Source organism: Entelurus aequoreus, linkage group LG23, assembly GCF_033978785.1.
Source record: "Entelurus aequoreus isolate RoL-2023_Sb linkage group LG23, RoL_Eaeq_v1.1, whole genome shotgun sequence".
Classification (NCBI taxonomy): Eukaryota; Metazoa; Chordata; class Actinopteri; order Syngnathiformes; family Syngnathidae; genus Entelurus; species Entelurus aequoreus.
The window spans coordinates 42,366,679-42,388,329 of NC_084753.1; the positions used below are offsets into that span (position 1 = coordinate 42,366,679).

General features: G+C 33.9%; 1 protein-coding gene across 3 annotated transcripts in view; it reads right to left on the reverse strand.

Moving 5' to 3' along the window:
- Nucleotides 1-567: 567 nt before the first annotated feature.
- Nucleotides 568-21,651, reverse strand: part of LOC133640750 (lysyl oxidase homolog 3B-like) — a 40,255-nt gene continuing 19,171 nt past the window's right edge. Inside the window, exons 8-15 of one of the 3 annotated variants that reach the window (XM_062034326.1) lie at nt 20,102-20,272; nt 16,480-16,635; nt 15,630-15,789; nt 12,004-12,247; nt 11,827-11,942; nt 4,027-4,163; nt 1,067-1,178; nt 568-994 (exon numbers count right to left, since the gene is read on the reverse strand). In XM_062034326.1, coding sequence (XP_061890310.1) covers nt 921-994; nt 1,067-1,178; nt 4,027-4,163; nt 11,827-11,942; nt 12,004-12,247; nt 15,630-15,789; nt 16,480-16,635; nt 20,102-20,272 — 1,170 coding nt within the window. In that variant the 3' untranslated portion in view covers nt 568-920. The remainder of the gene's footprint in view (nt 995-1,066; nt 1,179-4,026; nt 4,164-11,826; nt 11,943-12,003; nt 12,248-15,629; nt 15,790-16,479; nt 16,636-20,101; nt 20,273-21,651) is intronic. The other 2 variants (XM_062034329.1, XM_062034327.1) reach the window with 2 other exon arrangements.

The following is a 21,651-nucleotide window of genomic DNA, read 5'->3' on the forward strand; positions in this document are numbered from 1 at the left end:
TTACACACTGATGTCGCTTTGTGATGCCATCGCTTATGTGCAGTGATTTTTCCAGATTCTCTGAACCTTTTGATGATATTACGGAGCGTAGATGGTGAAATCCCTAAATTCCTTGCAATAGCTGGTTGAGAAATGTTGTTTTTAAACAATTTGCTCAGGCGTTCGTTTGCATTTGCGACGCGTTTCTGGGTGTTGTTGATAAATGGCATAGTCGAGTTTCAACTCGCACTTACGGATGCAGCGACCGACTGTAGTTACTGGCAGTGATTTTTCTGAAGTGTTCCCGAGCCCATGTGGTGATATCCTTTACACACTGATGTCGCTTTTTGGTGCCATGGCTTACGTGCAGTGATTTTTCCAGATTTCTCTGAACCTTTTGATGATATTAAGGAGCGTGGATGGTGAAATCCCTAAATTCCTTGCAATAGCTGGTTGAGAAATGTTATTCTTAAACAATTTGTTTAGGCGTTTTTTTGCATTTGCGTGACAACTTCACTGCTTTTGGGTTTTGTATAACATAACAATGGAGAACACCTTGACAGGTAAGTCAAAAACAAGAAAATATCATCATTACTATTCCTCTCCTTTAATGGCGGGCAGCAGGTGTGATTACATACAGCATTTGTTGGACTCTCTATTGTGTCCACTTTGTCCAGACTTTGAATAATCCTAAAAACCGAACGCCGCATCACCTCAGGAGGTGATCAAAACATTCCTGGAGCACCTTTGACACGTAATAAATACATTCACAAAAACAAGGTGACATTAAAGGCTTGACTTGAGTGGTCCGAACATGGAAACCCCTCACGAGAGCCCAGACCAGTCCCAGCCAAAAACCGGACTAAAAACCTACCATGAAACAAACCTCCAAAAACTCTCGGAACGTTCAAACATCGCAACTGGGAAGACGTGGGAGGTTATTAGGAGATCTGGTTGTTCAGCTGTCCCGGGTACTTCTCGAACCTTCTCTCCGCCTCCTCGCTGAAGGCGTCTCCTGCAACATAAAGGGCAACACGAACCGTCAGGGACGCCGGCCTCGGAGCGCGCGTCTGCGAGCGCGTCTCACCGATGTGGCAGTTGTGGAACCAGATGCGGTGGCCGTCGTATTTGCAGTTGCACTTCATGGCGTTGTTGGTGAAGTCGCTCTCGGCCACCTCGAAATTTGGGTTGATGACCACCTAGGGAACAAAACACACCACTTTTGATTGATTGATTGAAACTTTTATTAGTAGATTGCACAGTACAGTACATATTCCGTACAATTGACCACTAAATGGTAACACCTGAATAAGTTTGTCAACTTGTTTAAGTCGGGGTCCACGTAATCAATTCGTTAAAACTCGACTATGCCATTTATCAACAACACCCAGAAACGCTTCGCTGTAGAAAATGTTTGCATACCCCTTTTAAGACACCGAAGAACGTGGTCGTAGATGTTAGGACATGTCCGCACTTGAAAGGACGCATAGATATTGGTCACCTCGTGTTGATCAACCAAGCTGTTCAATATATCGCAACAAAAAATATACAAACAGACACTTTGTTACGACTTCCTCCATTTGGTCAAGTTTAATGTCCTCTCGGTGCCGCGCCTAAGCCAAGATACTAAAACTGGGATGCATTTTTTTGAGGTGGAAAAAGTGGCAAATCAGACCTTTGTTTTGTTCGTGTTGAAGTACGCGTTAAAAAGCTGAAATCTGCACCAAACGACAACTTAGTGGTTGCCAAAAAGTGATTCAAAGTAATATTTTGATATTGACACTTTTATTCTGTGCATTAATTATTATATATGTAACTATCTTATGAGTAATCTAATAATTTATGCGCAGAAGAAAAGTGTCAATATCAAAATATTACTTTGACTCACTTTTTGGCAACCACTAAGTTGTCGTTTGGTGTAGATTTCAGCTTTTTAAAGTTTGTCAACTTGTTTAAGTCGGGGTCCACGTAATCAATTCGTTAAAACTCGACTATGCCATTTATCAACAACACCCAGAAACGCTTCGCTGTAGAAAATGTTTGCATACCCCTTTTAAGACACAGAAGAACGTGGTCGTAGGTGTGAGGACATGTCCGCACTTGAAAGGACGCACAGATATTGGTCACCTCGTGTTGATCAACCAAGCTGTTCAATGTATCGCAACAAAAAATATACAGACAGACACTTTGTTACGACTTCCTCCATTTAGTCAAGTTTAATGTCCTCTCGGTGCCGCGCCTAAGCCAAGACACTAAAACTGGGATGCATTTTTTTGAGGTGGAAAAAGTGGCAAATCAGACCTTTGTTTTGTTCGTGTTGAAGTACGCGTTAAAAAGCTGAAATCTGCACCAAACGACAACTTAGTGGTTGCCAAAAAGTGATTCAAAGTAATATTTTGATATTGACACTTTTCTTCTGTGCATAAATTATTACATTATTATTATATATGTAACTATCTTATGAGTAATCTAATAATTTATGCGCAGAAGAAAAGTGTCAATATCAAAATATTACTTTGAATCACTTTTTGGCAACCACTAAGTTGTCGTTTGGTGTAGATTTCAATTAAAGTGTACTTCAACACGTAAACAATACAGTATGTACTTTATTATCATATATGTAACTATCTTATGAGTAATCTTATAATTTATGCACAGAAGAAAAGTGTCAATATCAAAATATTACTTTGACTCACTTTTTGGCAACCACTAAGTTGTCGTTTGGTGTAGATTTCAGCTTTTTAAAGTGTACTTCGACACGTAAACAATGCAGTATGTACTTTATTATCATATATGTAACTCTCTTATGAGTAAAGTACATACTGCATTGTTTACATGTTGGAGTACACTTTAAAAAGCTGAAATTGCACCAAACGACAACTTAGTGGTTGCCAAAAAGTGAGTCAAAGTAATATTTTGATATTGACACTTCTCATATGAGCATAAATTATTTGATTATCAATAAGAGAGTTACATGTATGATAATAAAGTACATACTGTACTGTTTACGTGTCGAAGTACACTTTAAAAACTGAAATTTACACCAAACGACAACTTAGTGGTTGCCAAAAAGGGATTCAAAGTAATATTTTGACATTGACATTTTTCACCTGTGCATAAATTAATACATTACTGATAAGAGAGTTACATATATGATAATAAAGTACATACTGCACTGTTTACGTGTTAAAGTACACTTTAAAAAGCTGAAATCTACACCAAACGACAACTTAGTGGTTGCCAAAAAGTGATTCAAAATAATGTGTTGATATTGACACTTTTCTTCCGTGCATAAATTAGATTACTCATAACAGAGTTACATATATGATAATAAAGTACATACTGTACTGTTTACATGTTAAAGTACACTTTAAAAAGCTGAAATCTACACTAAACGACAACTTAATGGTTGCCAAAAGGGATTCAAAGTAATATTTTGATATTGACACTTTTGTGCATAAATTTTATCATTCATAAGAGAGTTACATATATGATAATAAAGTACATACTGCACTGTTTACGTGTTAAAGTACACATTAAAAAGCTGAAATCTACACCAAACGACAACTTAGTGGTTGCCAAAAAGTGATTCAACGTAATATTTTGATATTGACATTTTTCACCTGTGCATAATTTATTAGATTACCCATAAGAGAGTTAGATATATGATAATAAAGTACATGCTGCACTGTTGAAGTACACTTTAAAAAGCTGAAATCTACGCCAAACAACAACTTAGTGGTTGTCAAAAAGGAATTTTCTTCTATGCATATTTTTGTTAATAATATCCACAGAGTTCAGTGAGCAGGTTGTGTAATGTGTGACCATGTTTGTTGACTTTTTGTGTTGGCTGCATTTTTTTTTTTTTTTTTGCGCCATGACTCGGGAAGGTTGTTTGGGTTGGGTCATATAAGTAAATAATGTGCTGTTTCACGGGCATTGACCTGAATTACACACAATGTGGCGGAACATTTGCAGCAATATCCTCAGACATTTTGAAAATGATCTGGTAATATGCCACCTGCTCCACATTTGTGCGGGACTCACCTGCATGATGTAGTTTCCGGGCTTGACGTCAGTGATGTCGATCCACTGGCAGTCGATGTCATGGCGGTACAAATCCCAGCAGCCCACCGTGATGCCCTGATCTCCGAAGTTGGCGCACTCGTAGCGTTTAGAAACACCTGCGTGGAAGAATATAAAGACTGAGGGCCTGATCTACTAAAACCGGTGCAAACTTGATAGCACACGCTATACTGCGTCTCTTATCTAGGATATATGTCAGTAATATATATTCTATGTGGAAAAATATATTGGCACCAAGAACCTAATCAGCCCCTAAGGTCACCTAGCAGCTGTAAAATCATAAAAGGATGTTGCTGAATAGACAATGTGTCTAATATTTGTTTTTATTTGTGACCGTCCAAATATGTGGAAATGTTCACATAGGACTTTAGTCTGTCGTGTCTTTCAAACGTGCAAAATACTGCTGGCAAAACGGCGATGAGTGTTGATAAATCACATTGCGTATCACATCAGCATATATTTTGGCATATTGATGAAGACAGAGACGTAAAACGGATTGCACGCCTTATTTTGCTCACTTCAGAGACGCAATCCACTTTGCACATGTTTAGTAGATCAGCTTTGCGTGTGCTGTCAACTTTGATAACATGATTTTTTTTTACACTGAATTTTGATACAATCAATTTTTCTACACTGAATTTTTAATACTGATTTTTTCAGACATTGAAATTTTTTATACATTGATTTTTTTATACACTGATTTTTTTATAAACTGAATTTTAATACACTTAATTCCCTGAATTTTTATACACTGATTTTTTTTAGACAATGAAATTTTAAACACTGAATTTTTATACATTGATTTTTTTATACAGTGAATTTTTATACATTTAATTTTTATACACTGATTTTTTATACAACAAATTTTTATACACTGATTTTTTTATACACTGAATTTTTATACCATGATTTTTTTTATGCACTGATTTTTTACACACTGATTTTTTTATACATTTAATTTTTATACACTGATTTTTTTATACACCGATTTTTATACACTGATTTTTTTATGAATGTAATTTTTATACGCTGATTTTTTTATACAACAAATTTTTATACACTGATTTTTTTATACACTGAATTTTTATACCTTGATTTTTTTATACACTGATTTTTTTTATACATTTAATTTTTATACACTGATTTTTTTATACACCAATTTTTTTATACACTGATTTTTTATACACTGATTTTTTCACACACTGAATTTTTATACACTGATTTTTTCACACACTGATTTTTTTATACAACAAATTTTTATACACTGATTTTTTTATACACTGAATTTTTATACCTTGATTTTTTTATACACAGATTTTTTTATACATTTAATTTTTATACACTGATTTTTTTATACACCAATTTTTTTATACACTGATTTTTTATACATTGTATACAATGATTTTTTTCATACACTGAATTTTTATACACTGATTTTTTTATACAAGGAATGTTTATACACTGAATTTTTTGATAGACTGAATATTTATACCTTGATTTTTTTTATACACTGATTTTTTTACACACCGATTTTTTTATACTGATTTTTTATACATTTTATACACTTATTTTTTCATACACTGAATTTTTTTATGCTGATTGTTTTATACATTTCATTTTTATACACTCATTTTTTTATACAACACATTTTTATACACTGACTTTTTATACACTGATTTTTTATACAATACATTTTTATACACTGAATTTTTATACCTTGATTTTTTTGTACACTGATTTTTTCATACATTTGATTTTTATACACTGATTTTTTTATACACTATTTTTATACACTGATTTTTTTTATACATTTATTTTGTACACATTGCTTTTTTACACGCTGAGTTTTTATACACTGATTTTTTTTATACGCTCATTTTTTTCAGCACTGAAATTTTACAATTCATTTTTAAACACACGCATTTTGCCAACAATTTTTTTTCAATGAAACTGTCAACATGATTTCATGTTCGTCAAAAACAAAATCTTTCGTACTAAGGACACAATCGGACCTGCATAATCGTACACTTCATGAGGCTGCACACATCGGAATTGTGATGAAAATGTTAAAAACACGCCTTGAAAATTGCATACATTTCAGCGTTGGAGTTGTCTTAATGCATGACGTCGCACAACTTATCTCATTTCAAACTTGACTCTCTAGCGCCCCCTTCAACATTTGAAAAAATGATCCCCTGCCACAAGAAAGACACGACGTCCGTGTATAAAAATTAAATGTATAAAAAAATCAGTGTATAAAAATTAAATTTATTAAAAAAATCAGTGTATAAAAAAATCAGTGTATAAAAATTTAATTTCTAAAAAAATTCAGTGCATAAAAAAAATCTGTATATAAAAATTCAATGTATAAAAAAATCAGTGTATAAAAATGTAATTTCTAAAAAAAATCAGTGTATAAAAAAAATCAGTGTATAAAAATTCAGTGAATTAAAAGTATAAAAATTCAGTGTATAAAAAAATCCGTGTATAAAAATTAAATGTATAAAAAAATCAGTGTATAAAAATAAAATTTATAAAAAAAATCAGTGTATAAAAATTCAGTGTATACAAAAATCAGTGTATAAAAATTAAATGGATAAAAAAATCAGTGTATAAAAATTAAATTTATAAAAAAATCAGTGTATAAAAAAATCTGTATATAAAAATTAAATGCATAAAAAAATCAGTGTATAAAAATTAAATTTCTAAAAAAATTCAGTGCATAAAAAAAATCTGTATATAAAAATTAAATGTATAAAAAAAATCAGTGTATAAAAATTAAATGTATAAAAAAAATCAGTGTATAAAAATTAAATTTCTAAAAAAAATCAGTGTACAAAAATCAGTGTATGAAAATTAAGTGTATAAAAAAATCTGTATATAAAAATTAAATGCATAAAAAAATCAGTGTATAAAAATTAAATTTCTAAAAAAATTCAGTGCATAAAAAAAATCTGTGTATAAAAATTAAATTTATAAAAAAAATCAGTGTATAAAAAAATCTTTATATAAAAATTAAATGTATAAAAAAATCAGTGTATAAAAATTAAATTTCTAAAAAAATTCAGTGCATAAAAAAAATCTGTATATAAAAATTAAATGTATAAAAAAAATCAGTGTATAAAAATTAAATTTATAAAAAAATCAGTGTATAAAAATTAAATTTATAAAAAAAATCAGTGTATATAAAAATTAAATGTATAAAAAAAACAGTGTATAAAAATTAAATGTATAAAAAAATTCAGTGCATAAAAAAAATCTGTAAATAAAAATTAAATGTATAAAAAAATCAGTGTATAAAAATTAAATTTCTAAAAAAAATCAGTGTATAAAAATTCAGTGTATACAAAAATCAGTGTATAAAAATTAAATGGATAAAAAAATCAGTGTATAAAAATTAAATTTATAAAAAAATCAGTGTATAAAAAAATCTGTATATAAAAATTAAATGCATAAAAAAATCAGTGTATAAAAATTAAATTTCTAAAAAAATTCAGTGCATAAAAAAAAATCTGTATATAAAAATTAAATGTATAAAAAAAATCAGTGTATAAAAATTAAATTTCTAAAAAAGATCAGTGTATAAAAATTAAATTTCTAAAAAAAATCAGTGTACAAAAAAAATCAGTGAATAACAATTCAGTGTATACAAAAATCAGTGTATGAAAATTAAATGTATAAAAAAATCAGTGTATAAAAAAATCTGTATACAAAAATTAAATGTATAAAAAAATCAGTGTATAAAAATAAAATTTCTAAAAAAATTCAGTGCATAAAAAAAATCTGTGTATAAAAATTAAATGTATAAAAAAATTAATGTATAAAAATTAAATTTCGAAAAAGAATCAGTGTATAAAAAAATCCGTGTATAAAAATTCAGTGTATCCAAAAATCTTTACACCAAAATGCGTCCACTCTCCCTTTTCTGTCTACACACTGTGTCTGCTTGTAAGTACTCTGTGTGTGTGTGCGCTGCCCAACATGCTCCTCTGCTCGTAAAACCAGCAATGGGAGACCGGGCTTTCTGCTCCGCCGCTCCCAGTCTGTGGAACGCTCTCCCTGACCACCTGAGGGCACCACAGACTGTGGATGCTTTTAAAAAAGGCTTAAAAACCCTTTTTTTTTTTTTTTTTTTTAGATATATGCATACTAGTTTTAGCTATTTGGCTGTTGTAGTTTTTTTTTTTAATTATTTTTTATTATCTTTTTATTTTATTTTTTTAATTCACTGTACCACTTTGAGGTTGTTTACTCAATGTAAAGTGCTTTTTACAAATGAAATCTATTAGTATTATTACATCACCACTAACCGGTACTTTTCAAACAGGGTATAGTACCGTTTTTGATTCACCAGTAGCACGATACTATACTAGTACCGGTACTAGTGCACGTTAGTAGATCCAGCCCTGTCTGAAGAAATTATTTAGGTGCCAACCTTCGAAAAGAGCCCACAATAATAAAGTGTGAGTGTGGAAATAATAAAGTGTGAGTGTGGAAATAATAAAGCGTGAGTGTGGAAATAATAAAGTGTGAGTGTGGAAATAATAAAGTGTGAGTGTGGAAATAATAAAGTGTGAGTGTGGAAATAATAAAGTGTGAGTGTGGAAATAATAAAGTGTGAGTGTGGAAATAAAGTGTGAGTGTGGAAATAATAAAGTGTGAGTGTGGAAATAAAGTGTGAGTGTGGAAATAATAAAGTGTGAGTGTGGAAATAATAAAGTGTGAGTGTGGAAATAATAAAGTGTGAGTGTGGGAATAATAAAGTGTGAGTGTGTAAATAATAAAGTGTGAGTGTGGAAATAATAAAGTGTGAGTGTGGAAATAATAAAGTGTGAGTGTGGAAATAAAGTGTGAGTGTGGAAATAATAAAGTGTGAGTGTGGAAATAATAAAGTGTGAGTGTGGAAATAATAAAGTGTGAGTGTGGGAATAATAAAGTGTGAGTGTGTAAATAATAAAGTGTGAGTGTGTAAATAATAAAGTGTGAGTGTGGGAATAATAAAGTGTGAGTGTGGAAATAATAAAGTGTGAGTGTGGAAATAATAAAGTGTGAGTGTGGAAATAATAAAGTGTGAGTGTGGAAATAAAGTGTGAGTGTGGAAATAATAAAGTGTGAGTGTGGAAATAATAAAGTGTGAGTGTGGAAATAATAAAGTGTGAGTGTGGAAATAATAAAGTGTGAGTGTGGGAATAATAAAGTGTGAGTGTGGAAATAATAAAGTGTGAGTGTGGAAATAATAAAGTGTGAGTGTGGGAATAATAAAGTGTGAGTGTGGAAATAATAAAGTGTGAGTGTGGAAATAATAAAGTGTGAGTGTGGAAATAATAAAGTGTGAGTGTGGAAATAATAAAGTGTGAGTGTGGGAATAATAAAGTGTGAGTGTGTAAATAATAAAGTGTGAGTGTGTAAATAATAAAGTGTGAGTGTGTAAATAATAAAGTGTGAGTGTGTAAATAATAAAGTGTGAGTGTGGAAATAATAAAGTGTGAGTGTGTAAATAATAAAGTGTGAGTGTGTAAATAATAAAGTGTGAGTGTGTAAAAAATAAAGTGTGAGTGTGTAAAAAATAAAGTGTGAGTGTGGAAATAATAAAGTGTGAGTGTGGAAATAATAAAGTGTGAGTGTGTAAATAATAAAGTGTGAGTGTGTAAATAATAAAGTGTGAGTGTGGAAATAATAAAGTGTGAGTGTGGAAATAAAGTGTGAGTGTGGAAATAATAAAGTGTGAGTGTGGAAATAATAAAGTGTGAGTGTGGAAATAATAAAGTGTGAGTGTGGAAATAATAAAGTGTGAGTGTGGGAATAATAAAGTGTGAGTGTGGAAATAATAAAGTGTGAGTGTGGAAATAATAAAGTGTGAGTGTGGGAATAATAAAGTGTGAGTGTGGAAATAATAAAGTGTGAGTGTGGAAATAATAAAGTGTGAGTGTGGAAATAATAAAGTGTGAGTGTGGAAATAATAAAGTGTGAGTGTGGGAATAATAAAGTGTGAGTGTGTAAATAATAAAGTGTGAGTGTGTAAATAATAAAGTGTGAGTGTGTAAATAATAAAGTGTGAGTGTGTAAATAATAAAGTGTGAGTGTGGAAATAATAAAGTGTGAGTGTGTAAATAATAAAGTGTGAGTGTGTAAAAAATAAAGTGTGAGTGTGTAAAAAATAAAGTGTGAGTGTGTAAAAAATAAAGTGTGAGTGTGGAAATAATAAAGTGTGAGTGTGGAAATAATAAAGTGTGAGTGTGTAAATAATAAAGTGTGAGTGTGTAAATAATAAAGTGTGAGTGTGGGAATAATAAAGTGTGAGTGTGTAAATAATAAAGTGTGAGTGTGTAAATAATAAAGTGTGAGTGTGTAAATAATAAAGTGTGAGTGTGTAAATAATAAAGTGTGAGTGTGGAAATAATAAAGTGTGAGTGTGGAAATAATAAAGTGTGAGTGTGGGAATAATAAAGTGTGAGTGTGTAAATAATAAAGTGTGAGTGTGGAAATAATAAAGTGTGAGTGTGGAAATAATAAAGTGTGAGTGTGGAAATAATAAAGTGTGAGTGTGGAAATAATAAAGTGTGAGTGTGGAAATAATAAAGTGTGAGTGTGGAAATAATAAAGTGTGAGTGTGGAAATAATAAAGTGTGAGTGTGGGAATAATAAAGTGTGAGTGTGTAAATAATAAAGTGTGAGTGTGTAAATAATAAAGTGTGAGTGTGTAAATAATAAAGTGTGAGTGTGTAAATAATAAAGTGTGAGTGTGGAAATAATAAAGTGTGAGTGTGGAAATAATAAAGTGTGAGTGTGGAAATAATAAAGTGTGAGTGTGTAAATAATAAAGTGTGAGTGTGTAAAAAATAAAGTGTGAGTGTGGAAATAATAAAGTGTGAGTGTGGAAATAATAAAGTGTGAGTGTGGAAATAATAAAGTGTGAGTGTGTAAATAATAAAGTGTGAGTGTGGGAATAATAAAGTGTGAGTGTGTAAATAATAAAGTGTGAGTGTGTAAATAATAAAGTGTGAGTGTGGAAATAATAAAGTGTGAGTGTGGGAATAATAAAGTGTGAGTGTGTAAATAATAAAGTGTGAGTGTGTAAATAATAAAGTGTGAGTGTGTAAATAATAAAGTGTGAGTGTGGAAATAATAAAGTGTGAGTGTGGAAATAATAAAGTGTGAGTGTGGAAATAATAAAGTGTGAGTGTGGAAATAATAAAGTGTGAGTGTGTAAATAATAAAGTGTGAGTGTGGGAATAATAAAGTGTGAGTGTGTAAATAATAAAGTGTGAGTGTGTAAATAATAAAGTGTGAGTGTGGAAATAATAAAGTGTGAGTGTGGGAATAATAAAGTGTGAGTGTGTAAATAATAAAGTGTGAGTGTGTAAATAATAAAGTGTGAGTGTGGAAATAATAAAGTGTGAGTGTGGAAATAATAAAGTGTGAGTGTGGAAATAATAAAGTGTGAGTGTGGAAATAATAAAGTGTGAGTGTGGAAATAATAAAGTGTGAGTGTGTAAATAATAAAGTGTGAGTGTGTAAATAATAAAGTGTGAGTGTGTAAATAATAAAGTGTGAGTGTGTAAATAATAAAGTGTGAGTGTGGGAATAATAAAGTGTGAGTGTGTAAATAATAAAGTGTGAGTGTGTAAATAATAAAGTGTGAGTGTGGAAATAATAAAGTGTGAGTGTGGGAATAATAAAGTGTGAGTGTGTAAATAATAAAGTGTGAGTGTGTAAATAATAAAGTGTGAGTGTGTAAATAATAAAGTGTGAGTGTGTAACCTTCTTGGCAGTCCGAGTCCTCCAGACAGAAGCTGGCTTTGTGTCCCTCTGCCACTTTGGTCCCGTTGGCACTGAGCAGGTCGTAGTGGGTGAAGATGTCCATGCTGTGGTAATGCCTGTGGGACGCACACACCTTTTATTTATACCCTCCTCCTCCTCCTCCTCCTCCTGCATTACCCGTGACAGGCGTGCCACACCCAGGAGTGGCGGCCCGCCTTGGGTTTGAAGTCGGCCCGGCCGATGTTGTGTATCTGTGAGGAGAAGCGCAGCAGGCGGCGATGTCCATAGGGCCAGTTGGCCTGGGCGGCACTCTTGGCCAGGCAGTCCTCCTCAGCAGCACAGTACAGCATGTGCAGGGGCCGGTCCTCAATGTAGACCGTCTGCTGGACCAGGCCGGCGTTGAGGACCAGGTCGGAGGTGGCTGCACGCTCAACAAAATACCCTTTTTACCCACACTAATGGAATCAAATTCATTTTGTCCTCAAAATTCTACACACAATACCCCAATAAGTATTTTGTGTGTGTGCACATGTGTACAAAATAACAAGCCATGTACATAAGTATTACGCAATCACAGCCTCAGGTCTTTTTTTATATAGCACACCTATCTTTGGGCAGTTTGGCCCATTCTTCTTTGCAGCACCTCTCAAACTCCATCAGGCCATGTGCAGGATGTCTCTGCATTCATCTTTCCCTCTATCCTGACTAGGGTACACACTACTTACACACTATTTACTACACACTACTTACACACTATTTACTACACACTACTTACACACTATTTACTACACACTACTTACACACTATTTACTACACACTACACACTATTTACTACACACTACTTACACACTATTTACTACACACTACTTACACACTATTTACTACACACTACACACTATTTACTACACACTACTTACACACTATTTACTACACACTACACACTATTTACTACACTACTTACACACTATATACTACACACTACACACTATTTACTACACACTACTTACACACTATTTACTACACACTACACACTATTTACTACACACTACTTACACACTATTTACTGCACACTACTTCACTACTTACACACTATTTACTACACACTACTTCACTACTTACACACTATTTACTACACACTACTTACACACTATTTACTACACACTACTTACACACTATTTACTACACACTACTTCACTACTTACACACTATTTACTACACACTACTTCACTACTTACACACAATTTACTACACACTACTTCACTACTTACACACTATTTACTACACACTACTTACACACCATTTACTACACACTACTTACACACCATTTACTACACACTACTTCACTACTTACACACTATTTACTACACACTACTTACACACCATTTACTACACACTACTTACACACCATTTACTACACACTACTTCACTACTTACACACTATTTACTACACACTACTTCACTACTTACACACTATTTACTACACACTATTTACTACACACTACTTCACTACTTACACACTATTTACTACACACTACTTCACTACTTACACACTATTTACTACACACTACTTCACTACTTACACACTATATACTACACACTACTTACACACTATTTACTACACACTATATACTACACACTACTTACACACTATTTACTACACACTACTTCACTACTTACACACTATATACTACACGTTACATTACACACTACATCACACACGTTACAAATATGCATGTGTAATGTAGCGTGTGTGTATTATAAATTGTGCAATGCAGTGTGTGTAATGTAGTCTGAGTGTGTCATTTATTGTGTGTAATGTAGTGTGTGTGTAATGCAGTGTGTGTAATGTAGTCTAAGTGTGTCATTCATTGTGTGTAATGTAGTGTGTGTGTAATGCAGTGTGTGTAATGTAGTCTAAGTGTGTCATTTATTGTGTGTAATGTAGTGTGTGTGTGTGTAATGCAGTGTGTGTAATGTAGTCTAAGTGTGTCATTTATTGTGTGTAATGTAGTGTGTGTAATGCAGTGTGTGTAATGTAGTCTAAGTGTGTGTAATGCAGTGTGTGTAATGTAGTCTAAGTGTGTCATTTATTGTGTGTAATGTAGTGTGTGTAATGCAGTGTGTGTAATGTAGTCTAAGTGTGTCATTTATTGTGTGTAATGTAGTGTGTGTGTGTAATGCAGTGTGTGTGTGTAATGCAGTGTGTGTGTGTAATGCAGTGTGTGTAATGTAGTCTAAGTGTGTCATTTATTGTGTGTAATGTAGTGTGTGTGTGTAATGCAGTGTGTGTGTAATGCAGTGTGTGTAATGTAGTCTAAGTGTGTCATTTATTGTGTGTAATGTAGTGTGTGTGTGTAATGTAGTGTGTGTGTGTAATGCAGTGTGTGTGTGTGTGTAATGTAGTGTGTGTGTGTAATGTAGTGTGTGTGTGTAATGCAGTGTGTGTGTGTGTGTAATGTAGTGTGTGTGTGTAATGTAATGTGTGTGTGTGTAGGATGTATTATTGTGAATGTGTTTGAATGAAGAATGGGTCCTGAATGGAATGGTGTGGTGTGGAGTGGTGAGGTGTGGAGTGGTGAGGTGTGGTGTGGAGTGGTGAGGTGTGGTGTAGAGTGGAGTGGTGAGGTGTGGAGTGGTGAGGTGAGGTGTGGAGTGGTGAGGTGTGGAGTGGTGAGGTGTGGAGTGGTGAGGTGTGGAGTGGTGAGGTGTGGTGTGGAGTGGTGAGGTGTGGAGTGGTGAGGTGTGGTGAGGTGTGGAGTGGTGAGGTGTGGTGTGGAGTGGTGAGGTGTGGAGTGGTGAGGTTTGGAGTGGTGAGGTGTGGTGTGGTGAGGTGTGGAGTGGTGAGGTGTGGTGAGGTGAGGTGTGGAGTGGTGAGGTTTGGAGTGGTGAGGTGTGGTGTAGAGTGGAGTGGTGAGGTGTGGAGTGGTGAGGTGTGGTGAGGTGTGGAGTGGTGAGGTGTGGTGTGGTGAGGTGAGGTGTGGAGTGGTGAGGTGTGGAGTGGAGTGGTGAGGTGTGGAGTGGTGAGGTGTGGAGTGGTAAGGTGTGGTGAGGTGTGGAGTGGTGAGGTGTGGAGTGGTGAGGTGTGGTGTGGAGTGGTGAGGTGTGGAGTGGTGAGGTGTGGAGTGGTGAGGTGTGGTGTGGAGTGGTGAGGTGTGGAGTGGTGAGGTGTAGAGTGGAGTGGTGAGGTGTGGAGTGGTGAGGTGTGGAGTGGTGAGGTGTGGTGAGGTGAGGTGTGGAGTGGTGAGGTTTGGAGTGGTGAGGTGTGGTGTAGAGTGGAGTGGTGAGGTGTGGAGTGGTGAGGTGTGGTGTGGTGAGGTGTGGAGTGGTGTGGAGTGGAGTGGTGAGGTGTGGAGTGGTGAGGTGTGGAGTGGTGAGGTGTGGTGTGGAGTGGTGAGGTGTGGAGTGGTGAGGTGTGGGGTGGTGAGGTGTGGAGTGGTGAGGTGTGGTGTGGTGAGGTGAGGTGTGGTGTGGTGAGGTGTGGTGTGGAGTGGACTGGTGAGGTGTGGTGTGGTGTGGTGAGGTGAGGTGTGGTGTGGAGTGGTGAGGTGTGGTGTGGTGAGGTGAGGTGTGGAGTGGTGTGGTGTGGTGAGGTGAGGTGTGGAGTGGTGAGGTGTGGTGTGGAGAGGTGAGGTGTGGTGTGGTGAGGTGTGGTGTGGTGAGGTGTGGTGTGGCCCCCAAAGAGTCACAGCCCTAACAGGGCTCAGACTAGAGGAGTGGAGGCACACAGGAAGTGGCACACAAAATAAGAGCGCTGGACAGGAAACAAGACAAAATAGAGGACAGTTTATAATATGGTGACTCACTCTCAGAGCAGATGACTCCGGCGGCGAACTTGGCGGCGGCTTTCTGACAGCTGACCGTCTTGTGGTGCTGGCACTGAGTCAGAGACATCTCACCACCCGTGCACTTGATGCCGCTCATCACCATGTGGGTCACATTGCTGCTGTCCCAGTACCAGGTCTCCTGCACACACACACACACACTCTTGTCATTCTCACCTTCTGGGGACCTCACAAACTGTCCCAGTACCAGGTCTCCTGCGCACACACACACACACACACACACACACACACACACACACACACACACACACACACACACACACACACACATACACTTGTCATTCTCACCCTCTGGGGACCTCACAAACCTTTTTAGGACCAGCCTTTCTAGATATATAAAGAAGTGTATTTACAACATTAATAATATATACATACTATACACATTTTAAAAAAAGGTAAGCTTTTATTTTTTTGTTTTTTTTTTAATATTTTTGTTTGTAATTGGTTTTTAATTTTCATTATTTATTTATTTTTTTTAAATTAATTTTGGCCAATGGGGGCGCATTTCAATTTTTTACACACACTTGTTATTTCATATGTTGACCAGAGAGGGAGCACTTCAATTTGTACTTTTCCTTGTTGATGTCTCAAGAAGGGTAGAGATACAACACACACACACACACACACAAACACACACACACACACACACACACACACACACACACACACACACACACACACACACACACACACACACACACACACACACACACACACACACACACACACACACACACACACACAATGCTTGCTAGCCTTCGACTCATTGAGTGCCGCTTGTGTTTATGTGAGGTTGGCAGGTCCTACTCACGTTGATGGCGTGCATGGAGTAGCCCAGGCCCAGCTGCCTGCAGACCACCATGGCCTCCTTGGTGGTCCACCCTTTGCTGCACACTGTGCCCCACTTGGACCCCACCTGAACCTCCACCCGGCCCTCATAACTGCTGCGGCCGCCCACAATCCGGATCTGCGAAGATGCCCTGCCGGGAGTCAGTGACACTTCCTGTCCTACCTCCGCTCCTCGGTCTGGTCTGGGCACGCTCAGTGGAAAATGTGTGTGTTAGTGGCTTTGGGATGAGCTCATCACTGGGCCGTGAGTCCACTTGGGTGGGAAAGTTTGTTTTTCTTTGTAGGACACAAAGAAATGTTCTATAATATACTGTCAGAATCAACTTGAAATGATCACTTTAAGAGGGTTTTTTATTGGAGTGCATTATTCAACTCATCCAGCAGATGGCACTGTGCTGGAAAAAGCCTGTTGGACGTATATATAATAAATGTGGAGGTTTATTTATTATATATGGAGGTTTATTTATTATTATTATATATGGAGGTTTATTTATTATATATGGAGGTTTATTTATTATTATTATTATATATGGAGGTTTATTTATTATATATGGAGGTTTATTTATTATTATTATATATGGAGGTTTATTTATTATATATGGAAGTTTATTTATTATATATGGAGGTTTATTTATTATTATATATGGAGGTTTATTTATTATATATGGAGGTTTATTTATTATTATATATGGAGGTTTATTTATTATATATGGAGGTTTATTTATTATTATTATATATGGAGGTTTATTTATTATATATGGAGGTTTATTTATTATATATGGAGGTTTATTTATTATTATATATGGAGGTTTATTTATTATTATTATATATGGAGGTTTATTTATTATATATGGAGGTTTATTTATTATATATGGAGGTTTATTTATTATTATTATATATGGAGGTTTATTTATTATATATGGAGGTTTATTTATTATTATTATATATGGAGGTTTATTTATTATATATGGAGGTTTATTTATTATATATGGAGGTTTATTTATTATTATTATATATGGAGGTTTATTTATTATTATTATATATGGAGGTTTATTTATTATATATGGAGGTTTATTTATTATTATTATATATGGAGGTTTATTTATTATATATGGAGGTTTATTTATTATTATTATATATGGAGGTTTATTTATTATATATGGAGGTTTATTTATTATTATTATATATGGAGGTTTATTTATTATATATGGAGGTTTATTTATTATATATGGAGGTTTATTTATTATTATTATATATGGAGGTTTATTTATTATTATTATATATGGAGGTTTATTTATTATATATGGAGGTTCATTTATTATATATGGAGGTTTATTTATTATTATTATATATGGAGGTTTATTTATTATATATGGAGGTTTATTTATTATTATTATATATGGAGGTTTATTTATTATATATGGAGGTTTATTTATTATTATTATATATGGAGGTTTATTTATTATTATTATATATGGGGGTTTATTTATTATATATGGAGGTTTATTTATTATATATGGAGGTTTATTTATTATTATTATATATGGAGGTTTATTTATTATATATGGAGGTTTATTTATTATTATTATATATGGAGGTTTATTTATTATATATGGAGGTTTATTTATTATTATTATATATGGAGGTTTATTTATTATATATGGAGGTTTATTTATTATTATTATTATATATGGGGGTTTATTTATTATATATGGAGGTTTATTTATTATTATATATGGAGGTTTATTTATTATATATGGAGGTTTATTTATTATTATTATATATGGAGGTTTATTTATTATATATGGAGGTTTATTTATTATTATTATATATGGAGGTTTATTTATTATATATGGAGGTTTATTTATTATTATTATATATGGAGGTTTATTTATTGTATATGGAGGTTTATTTATTGTATATGGAGGTTTATTTGGACGCAATTTATGTCACTGAATTTGTTGCGTTTTAATTTTGTGAAGGTAATTTTCTTTTACGTCAAATTTTGCTGACAATTTTAATGAAGCAAAAATGTTAGCAAAATGCGTGTCTAAAAAAAAATCTGTGTTTTAAAATTTAGTGTAAAAAATCTGTAGTAAAAAAAATTCAGTCTTAAAAAAAGGTTGTGTAAAAAAATTAAATGCATAAAAATTCAGTGTAAAGAAATAGTGCGAAAAAAATTCAGTGTATGAAAATTCAGTATAAAAAAATGACATGTATAAAAATTCAGTGAAAAAAAAAATCAGTGTACAAAAATTTAGTGTTGAAAACATTTATTGTAAATAAATCAGTGCTAAAAAAATTTCAGTGTATAAAAATTCAGTATAAAAAAAATTAAATGCATAAAAATTCTGCGTAAAAAAATCGGTGTATAAAAATTCAGTGCTAAAAAAATGTAGTGTAAAAAATCAGTGCTTAAAAAATGTCCAAGTATAAAAATTCAGTATAAAAAAAATTAAATGCATAAAAATTCTGTGTAAAAAAATTGGTTTATAAATATTCAGAGATAAAAAAAATTGGTGTAAAAAAATTCAATGTATAAAAATTCAGTGTCGCAAAATTTGAAATCTACACAGTGATTTTTTTTATACACTGAATTGTTTCATTAAACTGAATTTTTTTATACACTGATTTTTTTTTACATTGATCTGTTTGTACGATGATTTTTTTGGACCGTGAATTTTGTATACACTGAATTGTTTTAATAAACTTAATTTTTTATACACTGAATTGTTTTATTAAACTGAATTTTTTATACACTGAATTTTTTATACAATTAATTTTTTTACACTGATTTTTTTTTTACAATGAATTGTTGATACACAACATTTTTATACCATTATTTTGCCTACACTGAATTTTTCAGCACTAAATTTTTATTACACTGAATTTTTAATTACACTGAATTTTTTTATACACTGAATTTTTTAACAATTTTTTTTTTACACTGAATCTTTATACAATACATTTTTTTTACACTGAATTTTTATTACACTGAATTTTTTTTATACGATTAATTTTTATACACTGAATTTTTGAACAATTAATTTTTTACACTGAATCTTTATACAATATTTTTTTTACGCTGAATTTTTCAACACACATTTTGCTAGCAATTTTTTTTTCAATGAAATTGTCAACATCATTTCATGTAAAAAAAAAAAATTCAGTGTCAAAAAAGGTCGATATCGACACCAATATCGCCCTCTTGTGATGGGAAACGATATCGGTTCTAACTTCTATCCACAATCTCCCATCTTCCCGCGATTTGTGGCGGTGGGTCGGGGTGTTGGGTGGGACGCAACCGCATATCTCCCCCTTTGAGGACAACATGTGCAACTTTGTCGAGTTAAGTCGCAGAATATAGGAGCTAAAATGTTTTTTTGTAGTTTGCTGTTTGAGTATGAACATGACAGTATATTATGTCCTTGCATTGGTCAGCGGCGGCTGAAAGCTAGCGTTAATGATGCTAACTGTTAATGATGCTAACTGTTAATGAAGCTAACTGTTAATAATGCTAATTGTTAATAATGCTAACTGTTAATAATGCTAAGTGTTAATGATGCTAAGTGTTAATGACCTACTTGCAGGCCCTGGTTAGCGTAGCCCAGTCCCAGCTGCCTGCAGACCACAATGGCCTCCTTGGTGGTCCAGGTCTCTCCACAGATCAGGCCCCAGGCTTCGGTGCCATTGGCGTCCGTGCCGAGCACCTCCACGCGGCCCTCGTAGCCGGTGCGCCCCCCTGTTAGGCGGATCTGTGTGTGTGGGGTCGGAGCATAGCCTCACACAAAGGCAGGACGGGATCGAACCTGTGGCGTTTGTATCACATGACATGCTGCCTTTGTGAGCATGCTGCACGGATACATGCAGCAGAAATACCCCTAAAACGTTAGCATGCTAATATAAGAAACGTTAGCATACTTCTAAGACGGCGCCAAGTATCAAAATCCATGATTTTTATGCATAAATATATAAAATTAGCTAAAAAGCCAGCATAAAACAGTAGCATGCTAACATAAGAGACGCTAGCATACTTCCAAGATGGCGCCAATATAAGAAACGTTAGCATACTTCTAAGACGGCGCCAAGTATCAAAATCTATGATTTTTATGCATAAACATATAAAATTAGCTAAAAAGCCAGCATAAAACAGTAGCATGTTAACATTAGCATGCTAACATAAGAGACACTAGCATACTTCCAAGATGGCGCCAAGTAAACGTTAACTGACACATGTTAACTGTTAGCATACTTATTTGACGGCAGTTTCACAAACCATGATTTTTAGGTTTAAACATACAAAATTAGCCAAAAAGCTAGCATGAATCGTTAGCATGCTAACAATAGCATGCGAATATAGGAGACGCGAGCATACTTGCAAATAGCGCCAAGTAAACGTTAACTGTTAGCATACTTGCTCGACAGCACAGACTTTCGCAAACCATGAATTTTAGGTTTAAACATACAAAATTAGCTTACAAAGCTAGCATAAAAAGTTAGCATGCTAACAATAGCATGGCTAATATAAGAGCCGTCGGCATACTTCAAAGATCGTTAACTTGCTCGACATCACCAAGTTTCACAAACCGTGATTTTTAGGTTCAAACATACAAAATTAGCTATAAAGCTAACATAAAACGTTAGCATGCTAATATAAGATACGTTAGCATACAATCAAGATGGCACCAAGTATTAAAGAAACATGATTTTTTTTTTTTTTTGGGTTAAAACGTGCAACATTAGCGAAAAAGCTAGCATAAAATGTTAGCTAAAGTTAGCATGCTAAAGTTAGCATGCTAAAGTTAGCATGATTGCACGTGACAAGGTCAGCGGGAATACCAAAATGCATTAATGGTAGGTGAAGCACGGTTGTTAGTCATGGTTGCCAATAGTTAGTTGACGCTACTGAAGCAAAGATGTCACATGACTCAGCAGTTTAGAGTGTGACATCATCATGACTCAGCAGCCAAGAGTGTGACATCATCATGCATTAGTGACAACAAACACATTTTCTTCACCAGACATGGTTCAACGACAGGAGGTCCTCGTTTTACCACCTTTTGGTGGGTACGACACAGCGACATTACCATGAATTATTACACTTGGGTGTTGGAATTACCATGAATTATTACAC